Source organism: Candida parapsilosis, contig 005807, assembly GCF_000182765.1.
Source record: "Candida parapsilosis strain CDC317 annotated contig 005807".
Classification (NCBI taxonomy): domain Eukaryota; kingdom Fungi; phylum Ascomycota; class Pichiomycetes; order Serinales; family Debaryomycetaceae; genus Lodderomyces; species Lodderomyces parapsilosis.
Genome location: NW_023503280.1, coordinates 1,701,132 through 1,718,153, shown reverse-complemented (window position 1 = coordinate 1,718,153; position 17,022 = coordinate 1,701,132). Strand labels below are relative to the sequence as shown.

Below are 17,022 nucleotides of genomic sequence, written 5' to 3'. Positions count from 1 at the left end.
GAGTGTATTCGGTTACGTTCAGTCTAAAATGGTACGAGAGAACACTTTTGCATGTTGGGAGAAAGAATTCTCAGATCATCTCCACCCTGAAATGAACCTCTCAAAGATAGAGGGTTTTTATTAGTTTTATTTCGGGACTATTACAAATGATCTACACTTTTCTGGCTCGGGTTTTGTATTGCGAAATGTGCCCCCCTTTCCCAATATTGTGTGAAGTTGGAGCTTCTTCGTGATATCGAACCGAGTTGTCTTCTTTTTAGGTGCCTTCATAATAATGTATTTACAATTTCATCAAAGTAATAGCTAAATCTTTCTCTATATATGACCAGTTCAGCACACTCAAACGCATACTTTTTGTTGTTTCCATTAAACATTACCCACTCTAAGTTATTCAAACGACGGTGGTACTCTAAAACAAAGTCTTGAAATTTTAAAAGGTTTTGATCCACGGTACATGCCCAGTACTCATCGGCAATCAAACAATTGTTACGCTCGGTTGTCTCCATTACATCTAATTTGAGGAACTGAATATGTTGTGGTATAAATGGCAACACTTCAAGAATATCTTTCTCCAAAATGGATAGTTGCAAATATTTCAAATTGGTGAATCTTGTCAATTGTTTCAATGTATTTATATCTAATTGGGAGTGCAATTCCAAACGCATGATTCTGGAGTTCAATCTGCGAAGCAATCCAGCTACGGACGACTCTGTCTTCAACGACAATGTCCTGAGGTTCAACTTTGTCAAAAGTTTGACTATGGACGGGTCGTCTTCAACTATGATTGACAATTCTTCCAACATTGCAAAGTCTTGAGCGAGTAAATAGTCTCTTTTGTATTTACAATTATCCAATGCCAAGGTCTTGACTTTACTAAAATCGTATACCAAATCAGTTAAATCTATGTTTCTGAAAGTTATTGTTTCAAGATTTTGGACGTTGTTTATTTTGGTGTATACTCCCTCCTTCATGTATGGAAACTCAGCACAACAGTCAGTTTCGATCATCCCACTCATCATACGAATCAGTGTATTGTATTTCAAGTAACTCAATGGAAATGACACGCTATGGTTCCATGAAAAGATTTGCAACTGGATCATTAATGGTAAAATAGCTCTAAAGTATTCAAACACTTCCAAGTCTGATATATCAGGTAAATTCATAACCAACAACCCCTTTACATGATGGGAATACTTGACGACACTCTTTATAAATGTTTTAAGTGCAAACACTGATCTTATCCTCACACCTTTCACAAATCTCCCATCTATCTTGTAATCATTGCGATGTTGTTTGAATGCATTCAATGACTTGGTATCAAAATCAAATAAATGTGGTGATGAGTCAAATATAATCACTGAGTATAATCGCGGATGCAAAAGGTTGCGAAAGTAATGATTGGTTGTCATTAAGGAAAGTAAATCATTTTGTGGTAATTGTGAACCGATCTTTTCAATGATTTCCAGTGGTAAAAGCAGCAACATTAGCGGTGGAAGATACTTTTTCTATAGCTGAGAAAAACCATCCAGAGTGTTGGTGGTATAAATAATGAAAGAAAAAGAGAAAACATGTTTACGTTGTTTTAAAGTCAAAGGTGTCACAATATGCTAAAAATTCTACAATTTTCAATCCGTTTCGGATTAGGTACTTGTTACACAAAACTTCATTCATTCACTATAGAAAAAAGTTATCTTTTCGGATCTACAAGTCCAGGGCTGGGACAACGACGAGTGGTGGAGAAAAATGGCTTCAGTTGAATGACAGTTTGTAAGTACTGCTTTGGGAGTATCCGGGAACACGACTTATTCTGTTGTCATGAATGGTGAAAAATATTGGTCCACCATGGGGTCAAAATTACCTCAAGAAATGTATATACCACATAGCGGTTAGTAGCTGAGGAGGCGATAGAGTGAAGTTTCCCTACCTGAATTGATTAAAGATAAGAAGTCTGGTTGCATTTTGTTCCATCTCATACGAATAGCCCAATAACTATGTAAAATATAAAGGTTTGTGACATCTTGATTCTGCTCAAGTCCTGACACTAGATGCCATTTTTCAAGGCTTAGAATGCTCTACTTAAACTTTATTAAGGTTAGTGCTAACCCCACTAGTGCTTCTGGCTGGTGTAGTAGCGTATGAGCCATCCTCAAACGCGGGACGAATGGCCGTGAGTATGGATATAGTTGCCATTTTTCCTTTATCTACTCTTTTATAAACTATACTGTACTTGAATTTAATGAAGAGCTTGTATATTTTTCACTGAGTTGTTGTAGACCCAAATGTTGGTGGAAATGACCTTAAACAGCCCGTAATTGGCAAAACGTGACCACTTTCTGCTGCGGAGATATTTTTTGGCGCCCCAACTTCGTCGAAAACAGCCTGGCTAGCTCAATCGGCTAGAGCATTCGACTCTTAATTACCATAGTAATCGAAAGGTTGCGGGTTCGAGTCCCGCGTTGGGCTTTGTTTTTCACCGGCCTGGCTAGCTCAATCGGCTAGAGCATTCGACTCTTAAATACAGTAGTAATCGAAAGGTTGCGGGTTCGAGTCCCGCGTTGGGCTTATTTTTTTTCTTCAAGTTTACCTCCCTTAGCTGTGTGTCTCTCTATTAGTGTGGAAAGATAAGTACCCCCGAAATGTACTCGTGGATCATTTTTGTTGCCCTGTTGTGTGATTAGAGTTTGGAAACCAAATTTTTTGCAAATATTTTTTTCCCCAATTTTTAGCACCCAATTTGAGTGAAAAAGTTTGAACATTATAAATACAAGTAACATCCAGAATGTTTTTCATTTTTTTTGTATACAATTGGTCAAAGATGTGAAAGCTACTTTATCCTCGTCCCAAATGACCTATACTACAGTGCTTGTTGGAATGGTGATCTGAGAAATTAGTTTCTTTCTTTCTCTAAATCATAAAGAAGAACGGTAAGTGATTCCAAAGCTCGAGTCATTCATGTTTGTTTCAAATTTAGTAATCAATCTAGGCCTTTTTCGTGCAACTATTTGACATCACAAAAGTTGTATTCAACACAGCAACTATTACAAGCAAAGCACAGATTTGCAAGTGTATGTATTGAAACATTAAGCTGACATAGATGTTTGATATCACAAATGTTTTTGAATGCTGTGCACAAAAGTGGTTAAACAATTCAAACGGCAATTTTGAATATGAATCTAGGTCTAAGTACAAACATCTCAATTGATGAAGAGCCAATTTTGTGTTTTGGTCTCTTTTGTGCAGCATAGGTATTGAGGTCGTTAGACATTTCATTTTTGAAACACTCAGATTTTTGGGTGAAACCATTCATTATGGTGAATCTTGCGAAGTGTGAAGACTACCTCGGCTGTTATGTTACTAGAATCAACAAGGCGCTGAGTAGTGTATACACTTCTGTCACACCATTAGTGTTGAAAGTCGTTGGTGTACCTGCGACAGATGTAAAGATTTTATTTTTCTTTTGCACGCACATTCTCGAAATTTCTGAACCGAATGACGCTGACCCGGGCTCAGCTGAGCAGAGCGACGGTTGCACCGAGTTCGCTCAAGCGATATTGGGCACAACGAGTGATCTTGTAAAGCATACACAGTAGTGAAATAGCTGTGAACCTCAACATGGTTACTGACCGACAACGCAAATCTTACAATACTTGCCGTATATTCAAGGTAGCAAACACTGCCTCAGACTGTGAAAAGCATCATATCGTTTAATGGTGTTGCAAAAAGACAAACAAAAAAATGCATCAAAATGCCCATCGCTACTGTAATAAAAGTAGTAACAAAAACGACGCTACCTTTTTTACAAAGTATCACACCCTCAACAATGATATCCAAGCACACATACATATATATTGTTTGTGTTTTTCAATCTGTACCGTTACTTACATTAATACTACCAAAGAGAGAGACATACAAGGAGGAATGAAAAGAGGGTGGGCTATAAAACAAGCAAGCAAACACACTTCCGGTTACAGATAACCAAATCCAAACTAAAGCCTTTATTGTTATTGTTGTATGCAGTACAACAAAGAGTCAATTTCCGGAAGGTTAAAGACAACAAAAAAAAAAAAGAAATTTATTCCGATTAAATTTAACCGCTAGTACAGATACTAAAAACAGACAAAAGATACCCACATCAATTTTGGTTTAAACTGAAAAAGAACAATGCAAAAAAAAGAGCAGTTGTGGATGGAGTGTTCCATAGTACATAGTACAGGAAATAATCCTTGAGGGGAGCATAACATAACCAGCGGACGAGCTTCCTTTTATATCCGCTTAAAGTCTTTGATAAATAAGTATGAAAGTATGTTTATAGTAATCAATGAGAAAACGTTTGTGTACTTAAGTCATCAATGGTAGACATCAACTGAATCGGTCTGGCCTATTAAGAAAATGCAAGAGATCTACAGTAATTGTATAATTACTCACAGAGAGATGTCGAGGTATGTCTCACATACATGGAAAGCTAATGAGGTTACATCCGTAAGATGGGTGTATGAACTTTTTACGCTTGAACATCATAGTATACAATTTAGCTTTATGCTTTTGTAGCTCATTTAGAAACCTGGGAGATAATAAATCGTCAAATTATCGGAAGTTTCCTACACCCATCTCTGTTTCTATAAAAAAAGATATTCTGGAATTCGTGCATGGAAGTACTGTTGGAATACGCACGACGCTGTATATATAACACAAGTAGAGGTCGTTAACCCCTTGGTGCAAGTTACACTGCGGATGCATAACTCTTGTAACAGGATACAATTGAAATGGGAAAGCCCACGGATAACAATCATCTAACGCAGCAGCAGCACTATTAGCATTGACTCTCATCCACTCTGATTCCCTCAACAAGCTTGTTTTTTACAAGCGGGTTTTGACAAGAGTATCTCATTTGTAAAGTTTTTCTTTTGATATACTGGTACTATTTTTATAATCCAAAGAGGTATAGAGTGTAGACAGAAACATGAAGCAATAAGAGAGTTGGCTTTATATATGCTGTTATTGTGTGCGTTTTGAGTTTGTGTAATTTTTCACAATTGTATTGTTGTATTATTATTTGTGCACAAGTACACTACCAAATCACATTACTAAAATATACACTGACACTTTCCCACCCCCATCCCCATATAGTGTAATTCCTATTCATTATATTCTTTTCTATAGTCCAGAAGTAGCAGCACAGGGGTAGTCACACAGCCAATCCATTTGTACATCCATCCGCCCCCACAAACACCTTCATACTGGATCAAAATACCCAAGCACAAAACTTATCTAAACTTAGGAAGATATTTCGGGTGTCCCCTTTTTCATTTGGTTACTAATTTTTCGTTCCACTTTTAGATTGCCACCTGACAAACGAGTGAAATATAACGTAATCATTTACTCAGACATTTTCACAATCCTCACACATATACATTCCCGATTAGGATCGAATACTTTGCCACTGCACTCATTACTATTGCCATTAGTACAAGCACTACACTACAGTCCAAACGGCATACTTTACAATATGTTTAATACAAAGATTTTTGACAGTGGCTCTAGCACAGGGTCTGCTACAGCTACGGCGGTGAATATCCCACTAAACCACAATACATCCGACACAGGAGGGCCAAACACAACATTTGGTCAACTGCAACAGCAGCAGCATCAACATCACCATTATCAGCAGCAACAACAGCCGCCACAACAACAACAGCAACAGCAACAGCACAATAATGATCACCCACAGCCGATAGATATCACATTCAACCACCGACCATCTATTTTTAACAACTCTAGGTTCAGAAGGGAATCAGTAGCACATTCACAAGGAATGGGTGGAATTTCTTGGGGGTCAGTAACGATAGGGTCTTGGTTAAAGGATGAAGTAATGTCGGTTAATATAGGCAGTGGGCTGAATAATTTCCTAAACCCGCATCAGCATCACCATAATAACAATACTCATCAACAGCTGCAGCAGCAGCAACAACTGAATCATCAGAATTTTCAACTGGCACATGCAAATCACCAAAATTTAATCAATCCACGTAGAGGCTCATTCCGTACTGCTTTCCATCCTGGTATGTCCCCACAGCAACAAACATCATACTTGCCAGACTTAGAAGCTGACTATTGTAAAGATTACAATTGCTGTGGCGAATTGTTGCCTACATTGCATGATTTACTAAGACATTATGAAGAGGCACATATTCTGGCGTCTCCACCAATTGATACCACGCAACATCTACTAAACACTAACCGCAATCGTAACAACTATAACAATATACACAATGTGTTGGAAACAGTCTCAACTACTGATGTTTTCCTCAATACTCACCAAAATCAAGGAGTTGATATAAGCAAGGGTTATGATGGTGGAAATTATCAATTCAATAGTGGTTCAGAATCACAATTACACCAAAATCAACAACAATTAGACCCACAACATCAACAACAGCAACAACAACAACAACAAACGCAGCAACTACAGCAGCAACAGCAACAACAACAACAGCAACGGCAGCAGCAACAACAACAACAACAACAACTGCAACTGCAACTTCAACTACAGCAAAACCAACAACAATCACAACTGCAGTTTGCCAATGGTCAATTTACAAACCAACAATCTCCACTCAGTCCGTCAAACGGAGAAGGTACACCCATGCAAACAGATGAAGATGATATCTACATTGATGATCCAGCGCGTCATTTATACGTGATGGAAAATGAAGAAAACAGACCTTTCAAATGCCCAGTCATTGGTTGTGACAAGACATACAAAAATCAAAATGGATTGAAATATCATCGCGCTCATGGTCATCAAGGACAAAGATTACGTGAGAACCCCGATGGAACGATTTCCATTATCGATCCTGAATCGAATAGTCCTTATTTGGATAATTCAGCTTTGGAAAAGGATAAACCGTATCGTTGTGAAGTTTGTGGAAAGAGGTATAAGAATTTGAATGGGTTGAAGTATCATCGTGGTCATACTACACATTAAGGAAGGAGGAGAAGGAGTAGGGGAAGCAGAAGCAGAAGGAGAAGCAGAAGGAAGGCAATGACGAAGCTGATTTAAGAAAACTGAATTCAAATTAGACGTTATCCACTGCATTTATCATTATTAGTATTATTTTCTTTTTTACTCATATTCATGTTGTACTTGTTATCGTCGTTGACAATGTTGGAGTTCATTTTAACTCGGGGTAAGATAAGAATGGGATTTCATTCATATTGCATTTCATTAGTACGGTTGTATTCATTCTTTTCGTATATACATGTTTTTTTCTTCACTTTTTTTATATTCATCTGTTTTTAGTTAATTTATTTATCTTGTCGATATGTTTGAATTGTGGAGATGTCAAGGAGTGTGAGAGTAGCGGATGGATGTCCACTTGAAAGATTATCCGATGTTCATAAATTGGAAACAAAATAAAATTTCACACATGCAAAAAAAAAAAGGAGGACGCTAGTGAAATCTCAAAACTTCAAAGAACGATTCACCCAGTGAGTAAAGATCGAAATTAGCTTCGATTCAGTCAATTGACACTCTGAATAAGTTTGCTAAAAATTTCACAGGACAATCACCACCAAAGTGTTACTGAAATTGCGCCTTCTCGAAGTGACCACCCCCCCCCCCCCCCGCATTACACACATGCATTAAATTTTGATCCATTGTGTAACCCAACCCATCAGCATTTTCATAAAGCAAAGAAAAATCCCCATAGGTCCATTAAAGATGAAACTATTCACAACATTGGGGTTCACAGTACCGCTAGCTGCAACACGAACTTGGCTCTACTTCACATCCACTCTAACTTCATTTTTCATACTTGTCCCCATTTCATTAATTGCTTATCATGTATACTACACCACTTTGATTCCCGATTCACAATCGCCGTCAATCCCATTAAACTTTATTGTGACAAAAATTGCATCCGAATCTCCGGTGAAATCGACCCATTTTGGCAACACTTATGATCCAAATCGAGTCTTGATGCTTTCGAATCCAATTGATCCACAATCGATAACAACACAACCAGAGGTTAGTGAATCGAGATTTGTATTTGATAAGGATTCATTATACACTTTTAAACTCAATTTGGCACTTTATTGTGATCATCAATTTGCGTATGATACAAGTATACATACAATACAGTATAGTCTACAACTGAGTTTGCGACCCGTGACAAAACCACACAATAACAATGATGACATTGAGGTGTATACTAGTGATGAACCAGTTTTCAAAAGTGGATCATTTATATTAGACTGTGACCCCAGTTTGAGTTATGGCATACATAACAAATTTATCCCCTTGGCCTTACGCAACTGGGTGCCTCCTTTTTTGATTGATTATCGTAAATTTCAAACAATTGAAATTGACGCGTTTGATATCTACGGAACAGGGTTAACTTCGGTTGAACATCAACCACCACCACAACAACATGAATCACAACTAGGCAATACCAATGACCCATCCTATTCTTCATTCAGTTTGATCTTGCAATCGCCTCAAGATTCATCAAAAAAAGTCCAACGCATATTTACCATTGACGTCAATGCAAGTTTTGCCCAATTTACATTGAAATTAACTGGGTTTCGATATTTCATGGCAAAATATTTCTATACATTTTATTTCATTGGTAGTTTGATATTTTACTGCATTTGTTGTGTGGTTACTTTCGTAACTGGGATTGGGATCTTATTCGCAAGAGGTACTAATCCAGCTGGTACTGCTAGAACGAGGTAGAATAAAGTAAGGAGACTTGCAAACACGGTATAGTGGAGCAGTAAAGGAGTGAGACGAGTTTTGCGGTTTTGGAGGTGAAGTATGCTCACTATAACTGCACGTATAGCTCCAACTACTGCTGGATCCCCTCATGAACTAATAATTGTAAAATGTTTATGCAAATGAATAGGTCTACGAGATCTTTGTACGAGGAAGTTAAAAATAAATATTATTTTAAAGGATAAAAATTGTAAAAGACCGTGAGTAAGTTGTTATCAGGCCAAGAGATGTATAATTACGAACTTGAGGGGTGATCGTGTATATTGAAAACAAGGATAAATAGATATTGCTCTAGCGCTGTGGCTATATATTATTTCTTACTAGTACTATGTAGAGGTTTAGTTCAAATCCTATTGAATTGAACTAATGTGTACGATAATGTTTTATTACGACAGGAACATATAGATCAATTTTCTCCTTCTTTAAAACACTACCATTGCTGCACTTTTAATTCTTTTTTTTATCTTTTCGCAACTTTGACATACTCAACCCCCCCCAAATGATTAAGAAGGTATAAAATTCATGAGAAAACAAGGTACACCAAGCATCAAGTGCACTATAAAGCCGTTTCCACTGGGGTTGGGTCCCATTGGTTTCTTTTTCTCCCCCCTTCCCCCTTCCCCCCCTCTTTTCCACAGACTATCAGGATACAACCTGCCGATTTGCCAGAACATGTCATAGAGCTAATCTACGACAATAACAATCAGCATCAAGTCATAAAAACCGAAGCAACACTCACATTGGAGATACGAAATTATACACACTCGAATTGTCTGGTGCATTTAGTTTTGTTGCTGAAGGAATGTTTTCGTCGTTAAAGTATTTCGATATCCTTTGGGATTAAAAGAAATTATCATGTCCTCCAACATTAAAAAAAATTGCACTTGATATATGGCGACGACTTTGATATAGGGTTTAAAATTTCAGAAAACTTCATTACAATCTCACTTCGAGATGTTTTGATTACACTGTTGTATGGATCTAGCCACGTAGTTGACAATTGTAGATTTGATGATGAAGCAGATCCAAATTTAGTTCTGCTTGGCATATCGTATTTAACTCATCAAATTGATAAAACTCATCTACTAATTACCCATTTAACATATAAATCGTTAAAGTTTTTGACAATTGCTACAGCGGTTACGAGTGACGCTGTAGCTACTAGAATCCGCGATTTCGCGTTGCAGTTTCCAATGGCAAGCATAAACTGGTGGAATGGTGGAATTGTCGTTATGCCCAGGGTTACCAAGTATATGTTGTTCAACAATAACATATGTTTAGTTCGCGAATGCCACCTGGTTGTATAGCGGTACAGTGGTTACATAAATCCATGAGTCAAACTCAAGCAATGAGACTGAGCTACACGGTAGAAAATAAAGGAAATGACGATTGTTGTCGAACTCAAGGAGTATTACAATGATGATGATGAACTAAGACTGTTAACCACCTGTTTCGCGGTAAGAATTTGTCAGTATGGTTATTGAAGACGACAGAGAGAGCTCATTATAGGTGCAGCACCCATAGATAAGAGTGCAAATAAAAAAAAAAAAAAAATCTCAGACTTGGCATGACTGTAAGGCTGCTTCTGATACTGAAGCAGTTTTGTCTGCAACCATCTCCTAACTGACATTTTTCAAGTGAGGTGAACGACTTTTGATAAATATAGAGAGGACGTGGGAGAGTCACCAACACCAATCACTAATTAAAGTAACAACATAAGAAAAACCTAACCACTAATCTAAAAAGTAACCCCTCTCACCTTTCCTGCCCCGTCAACTTGCATTCAACAACTTCATCTCATTGCTCGAGTCAACACTCAAAAACGGTATAATTCGTTTGAAATAAACAAACTCATTAAAATCCTTGCCTTTAACAGTAAAAGATCTAACTCCACTTGACTCTCCACCACCTTCATCATTCTCCTCTTCAATACCTCCACTAAACACAGGGAATCCGATATTTGCAGAGCCAAGCTTATCTCCATCTTCATTAAAATCATAACCGGCATTCAGGTAGAATGCATCAGCTTCAATCCGTTTACTCAAATATTTCCTAAACCCATCAATGATTATATTCATCTCATTCATCGATTTACCCAAATTGATCATGGTGGTCATGGATGATGATTCGTATGGGAACATTGTGGCTGATCTCAAATTTTGCCTCAGTGGAGTAGATCTCGAGGCAGTGGCAGTCCTCATATGATCCGATTGCGACGTGGTCGCACTCGTGGAATCGGTGGCCGAAGTTAACACATCTTGTGGGTGAAACTGCTCAAGAAATATTCCATCCTCTTCTTCATTCATATAAACAATCTTGTTATTGTACAAATCAGAATTGATGAATATCGAGATATAAGGGAGTTGTGGATGATGAGGGAAATACAACACCGAAGACTTAATGGATGATCCCATGTTTGAGCCTGACCCAGTAGACGTCGACGAGAATGACGCGTTTGTTGCAGTTGTAGTTCTCGATGACATTGACGGCAAATGACCATCTGAGTTATAAAACAATTGCTGACGAACTAATGCATTTTTGTGATTGATTATTTGAAACTTTTCATTAATTGATTCATGACACACAATAATATCAAACTTGAAAATTGGACGAACAATCTCTGGTGGTAATCGCGCTAACTCAGGCGGTTGAATGTTATACAATTGAGACAGTTTCTTCTTGGTCAACAGTTTGCCATGACCAGATTGTTGTTGCATTCTTTGTTGTGCGCCAAAGCTTGCATCTTGCAAAGGGCCATTCAACTTAATCGTATCAAGCGAGTAAATTGATTCATTATCCGACTTTGCAGATGATGACTCGGTAAATGATGTTGGGGTGGATCTGAATGACATGATACTGGGTGACGACGACCTTGACTTGAAGGAATTAGTCGTAGATAGTGAAGTGGACGACTCCGAGTTTCGTGTAATGTCGTTGGCATTTATGTTGCCATTACCAGAATGCTTGGCCAATGTTTCCTTTGGATCAACAAATTTGTCATCAGAACCATCATCTTTGTCTTCGCCATCGCCGTCACCAGCATCAGCAACAATACGTAATAATCTTCCAATGGAACTAACCAACGACGTTCCCTTTGAGCCAAATGAGCTTGCAACTGAACCCGAAGATGATGAGCCGTTTCTCTTTTCATCTTCTCGTGGAGTGTTTGATCCATTTGAAGCTGGTGCAACAGTGGCGCAAGTATAAATAGCCTCATCAAAAATTTCAAATGCGTGGGTTTTTCTCAATTCAGATGATTTTGATACTGAAGTGACAGCAGTTGAGGTTTGAAACATGTCCGATTGTTGACTATCATAGCTGCCATTATTTCCAATTGACAAGTAATCATCGCGTACACTAGCAGGTAAGATACCAAATTTACGATTAACTAATGGATTATCTGGTTTGAAATTTAGGGTAAACATTGGACGACAAGTAACATCACTCGTTTCACTATATTCCTTTGGCTTGTGCTCATTACACAACTTCATAGTATACCTCTGCAACGCGTCAAACGATTGGTCCAATTTGAATTGTAAATTCCTTGTCACTTGTATTGATGCTGATGACTGAGAGTTGTTGATTCCAATTACTCTCCAAACCAAAAACTTGATATAGTACGACCTCACGAGAGGGTTCCAATGAACAAACATTGTGCGAAACATATCATCACTTATGAGATAATTTGTGAAATTTAACTTGAATGAATCCTCAACATTGGTTATCCACTTGTAATTTTCATCATGGATATCACCAATGGGTCCATATTCCAGACGCTGCGGTTGAACAAATGAGCACAATGCATCAGGAATCATATCCCACACATTGAAAAGAAATTGGAAATTCTTCAACAAACTTTGTACATGATCCGAGTGGCTCATCATCATATAATTGCAACTCAACCAAAACTCCCAGCTAATGAGATACTTTACTTCATTGGAAATATTGTTTTCAACGTGATTGATAAACTCATGAACAATGCCCAAAATCAATCCATTCTTGTTAAAATCATAAATCGTCACCTCTTTTGCAATTGAAATCAAACACAAGTCAATAACCTTGACCAAGCTTGCACTGATGCAGTCAATAGACTTGTTATCAAGGGTAGCACAATAAATTACATCACGCACAGTCTTGAAAATTTTGATGATTGAGTTATAATACATGTCACTTTGCTTGATGTTAATGTTAAATTGAGGAGGTGGGGGTGGAGCTGGTGCCTTGCATCGTTGACCATTGGAGCTGAATGTAGTATGAGGCGGAGGAGGAGATGGTGGAGGGACTGCTGATGCTGACGCTGGTGCTGGTGCAGGTGCGCCGCCACCATTACCACAATCATCGTTTTCCCGTTTGCGATTTGCCATTGCTGGTATTGGCGGAAGTGGGGCACTCTTAGTTACAGAACCACCTGCAGTAGTGAAATTTGGCTTTGACGAGCTAGTGATTCGAGTTATTGCAATGTGAAAAATCTGATAAACATGACTCAAAATAACACTGAATCCAGGACATTTTAGCAAAATCATCACATCATCATCTATAATCGGTAGTAAGCTTTTTTGCACAATTTCAATATAATGACGCAAAAATGAGTTGAAAACGCTCGAGTCTGATCCACACCAACGACGAACCCAATCACCATTAGGGTTTTTGATTCCATCAACAGGATGCTTAGGTGGTGGAGTGCAATTCATAAAGCATTTCTGCCCTCTATCTTCTAAATTCGGCAAGCCTTTGAAATCAATCAAGTGATGCAAGTGCTGAGGAAATACATTGAACAATTCTCGAGAATCATGAGTGCTAGTGTTGGGTAGGCTCTTGGTACATGTCTCCAAAGTGATTTGTTTTACATTGAGCAAAAACAACAATGCAGTGGAAACATTTGGGAGTTTAAAGAAACTAAATGCAAAAACTTTTCCAATAAATGCAGCCATTGGTCCGGACAAAGTTTTCAATGTAGTCAATTTGTCAATGCAAAAATCCAACGTTGTTGTAAGTAATATTTGGTAATCACTAAACTCATCATAATAAATCCAGTCATCGCGTGAAATAATTCGCGAAACGCATTCCAAATACGCGTTGCGATCAGATGCAGGTATACTAGTGAAATGTATGGGTTCAACACTGGATAATATGGAATGTGACAACGTGTGCGATGAAGGTGATTTGGAGTTGCTAGAGGTGGTTGCGGAGGTGGTGGATGCAGTGGCCGACAAGTTTGCAGTATATCGCAAATTTCCAATCAATGCATTCCACCATTTTATCAATATAGCCAACACAACACAAGTTAAACTTTTATACACCTTGGAGTCTTTGGCAAAAAATTGATCCAATTGGTTTGCACTTCTTAAAAAGGGAATCAAAGACGTTCTTAGTAAGTTTCCTTTCATTATAGATCCATTTACAGTTTTGGTGCCATTGGAGTTGTGATTGTATTTCTTTGAGTTAAACTTGTTCAATGCTAGTTCCAATTTCTTGTATCGCTTTAGCAATGTTTGTATAAGTTTATCATTGTTGGTGTTATTGCTGCTATTACCGTTGCTATTGTTTGATGCAGTGGTAGATACCGAACTTGCACTTGGTATCGAGGAGTAAGACGATAATGACACAAACGAGGATCCTGACCTCGGAAGTCTGTAACCGGCGGAAGGTGGTGTCAATGGAGGTGGTTGTTGTAATGCAGGAACTTTTGGCGAAGCTTTGGTTTTGGGAGAAGGTTGTAGAGTCGAAGTTGATGCATTTAATGACAGTGAAGAGGATGATGAGGATGCAATTGCACTCTTTTGACGGGGAACGGGTGATGATCTTAGTAATTTTGACGGCAGCAGTATCGAAACAGCAGCAGGTTTTGGTGGGGGAGGTGGTGGTGATTGTGAAAATGAGCTCTGTGAGTTTGCTTGAGCAAATAGTGAATTTGAAGAAAACTTTCTGCTTATAAAACTTTTCGACTTTGTTATAGTCTTTGATGGTGTAGACTCTGTAGATAAATCATCATTTTCGTCATTTGTTGCACCTATGTTGGATTCGCCTCGAGCAGCCAATGATCTAGACAACACATTGGTCATGATGTAGTAAGTCTAATGCAAAATTCAACGAGTGAAACTTATAAATAAAAATCCCAGCGACACGCACTTGATCTATTATAGAAGCAAAAACTAGGAATAACGAAGGGGTAGTTAGTTATTCAAAAACTCTGTAAAAAGAATTTGGCTTGCAAAAAAAAAAAAAAACGATTGGATCGGGGCACCAGTGGTATTTGATGCTAACGAAAGTGCAGTGACCTATTGTTTGTCTTGTGGGAAGGAGGGTGGGGGAAAGGGAAGCCAATTGTTTCCAGGAGAAGGAGGGGAACGGACTCAAATGTCAAATACTGTTGTTGCCTTTTGCTGCTGCTACTATTTTGTTTGCTTTGCTCCGTGATTGTTGAAAAGTTTCTATTTCTGTAAACCTTCTTAAAAAAAAATGTGCTGCTGCTGATTTTCTCCTAATGATCAAAATAAAACAAACGTTTGTCTGATGTTGCAATGGTTCGACTGGATATAGTGTGTAATTGTGTGTGCGCGTATATATGGTTTGTAACTAGGGTTGACCAACGTGTGTATGATCGTAAACTAGGTAATTTCAGGAACAGTTGGGGGTTGAGGGCAGTTTGGAGTTACACTGATGATTTCTTATTGTGTGTATTGTCTATCTTTTACGTAGGTAGGATGTGAGTGTGGGTTGGTGGTGCCTTAGTGACTGTTGCAAACTGATAAAGGATGAAGGATGAAGGATGAAGGATGATGGGTTGGGTGGTATTGTGCAGGCTATTAGCAGTCAAATGGTAATGGTGTGATGATGATGATGATGATGAAGAAGAAGAAGATGAAGATGAGTGAAAGTGGTGGTGTTATGTTGTGTTACGATATGGTTGTAATTTGGTTGTAAAAAGAAAAAATAGAATAATAAACTTGATAAATGTGTGTGTATATGTGTCTGTTGATATATACTTGTATGCCTTATTATGCTTATTATGCTTATTGTGCTTATTGTGCTTATTGTGCTTGTGGGTTTGTGTATAAATCCTGTGTCTCTATATGTTTTATTAATGAATGTGCACTATTGTGTTGTGCTGCTACCAAAAAAGTATTCTATTGTGTAGCAAGAGTTAGTAACAACAACACAACACACAACAACAAGAAAAAAAAAAGAATAAAAAAAAAAAAAAGAAAAGAAAGAGTGGTATTATAATTCGGAGTACTGCATATAGCTAGGGTAACAACTATTTATAGTATGATTACATAATAAATTACGTAATTATATCGCATTTCTTTTTTTTATCCGAAGAGGTAAGAAAAAGCCTCTTTAGAATTGCCTCTTACTATCTCACATTTTTAAGATCATACTCAATTTCATCAGTTGAAGATACACATCTGCTGTGCGCACGAGCTTATTCAGAATCAGCTATTGCAATTTGACCTGTGAGATTTTAAATTTGTTCCACCAAATGTGAATGTATTATGTCCTGTTCTGTGTTTTGAGTTTCATTTTTTTTGCCTCGAATATAAGAACAGATGAAATTTATTCTGTTCAAAGTTACACAAGAAGACACAACAATACTTACCACCAATACAGTTGAAATTTCAAATCAGCAATCACAAAAAGCGTGGTTTGTTTTATAATTAACAATGATATAAAACGGAAGAAGACCTTACACGCAACATTTGGTCGTAGACGGTGTAGATACAAAGAAGAAGAGTGCATTGAAACTATACACATTTGGATACAGTAGCTACTCACCCGAGCCTCATTCATTAGTTGTATCGAAACACACTTTGTTTATGATACAGAAGCCTTGTTCTTTGTTTATCCCTTTTTTTTTTTTTATTTAATTTTCAGAAATGGCAACTATAAGCCTACCTCTACGGAAATCGTTTTTTTTTTTCAATGATTGGACAAAGAACTCAAGCGTTTTTACAATGATGAATGGTATCGTATCCCCTCATCGACAACATCGATCAGCATCGATCAGCATCGAACAGCATCGAAAATCATCGACTTCATCATCATTGAAGACTCTCTACTTCCGCAATTTTCTCTGACTTTTGACTCATGCACCACTTGTTTAAAGTTTTCATCGAGAACAAGAGTATAAAAGGATGCTGATGATTAAACAATATCTTCACCTTTATTATAACTCGAATTTAGTGAAAAAGCCCCCTTTTGTATTATATTTTCTATTTTTGTACTGTTTTCATATATTACAAAACATA

At 37.7% G+C, this 17,022-nt stretch overlaps 4 protein-coding genes across 4 annotated transcripts, besides 2 other annotated features; 2 read left to right on the top strand and 2 right to left on the bottom strand. All coding sequences in view use genetic code 12, as the record gives it.

Annotated features, from left to right (window-relative positions):
- Window positions 1-266: 266 nt before the first annotated feature.
- On the bottom strand, window positions 267-1,484 carry CPAR2_807390 (uncharacterized protein; the record flags this gene model as incomplete). Its single annotated transcript, XM_036808646.1, has 1 exon — window positions 267-1,484. One exon carries the CDS (start codon window positions 1,482-1,484, stop codon window positions 267-269), a length of 1,218 nt encoding a protein of 405 aa, XP_036665362.1.
- An 893-nt stretch (window positions 1,485-2,377) lies between these two features.
- Window positions 2,378-2,463, top strand: a tRNA (tRNA-Lys).
- A 13-nt stretch (window positions 2,464-2,476) lies between these two features.
- Window positions 2,477-2,562, top strand: a tRNA (tRNA-Lys).
- Window positions 2,563-5,506: 2,944 nt separating this feature from the next.
- On the top strand, window positions 5,507-6,985 carry SFP1 (zinc-coordinating transcription factor; the record flags this gene model as incomplete). The annotated part of the gene is made up of 1 exon (XM_036808644.1): window positions 5,507-6,985. The coding sequence occupies one exon, from the start codon at window positions 5,507-5,509 to the stop codon at window positions 6,983-6,985; it is 1,479 nt and encodes a 492-aa protein (XP_036665361.1).
- Window positions 6,986-7,720: 735 nt separating this feature from the next.
- Window positions 7,721-8,734, top strand: CPAR2_807370 (uncharacterized protein; the record flags this gene model as incomplete). Its single annotated transcript, XM_036808643.1, has 1 exon — window positions 7,721-8,734. One exon carries the CDS (start codon window positions 7,721-7,723, stop codon window positions 8,732-8,734), a length of 1,014 nt encoding a protein of 337 aa, XP_036665360.1.
- Window positions 8,735-10,545: 1,811 nt separating this feature from the next.
- On the bottom strand, window positions 10,546-14,835 carry CPAR2_807360 (uncharacterized protein; the record flags this gene model as incomplete). The annotated part of the gene is made up of 1 exon (XM_036808642.1): window positions 10,546-14,835. One exon carries the CDS (start codon window positions 14,833-14,835, stop codon window positions 10,546-10,548), a length of 4,290 nt encoding a protein of 1,429 aa, XP_036665359.1.
- Between the last annotated feature and the right edge of the window lie 2,187 nt (window positions 14,836-17,022).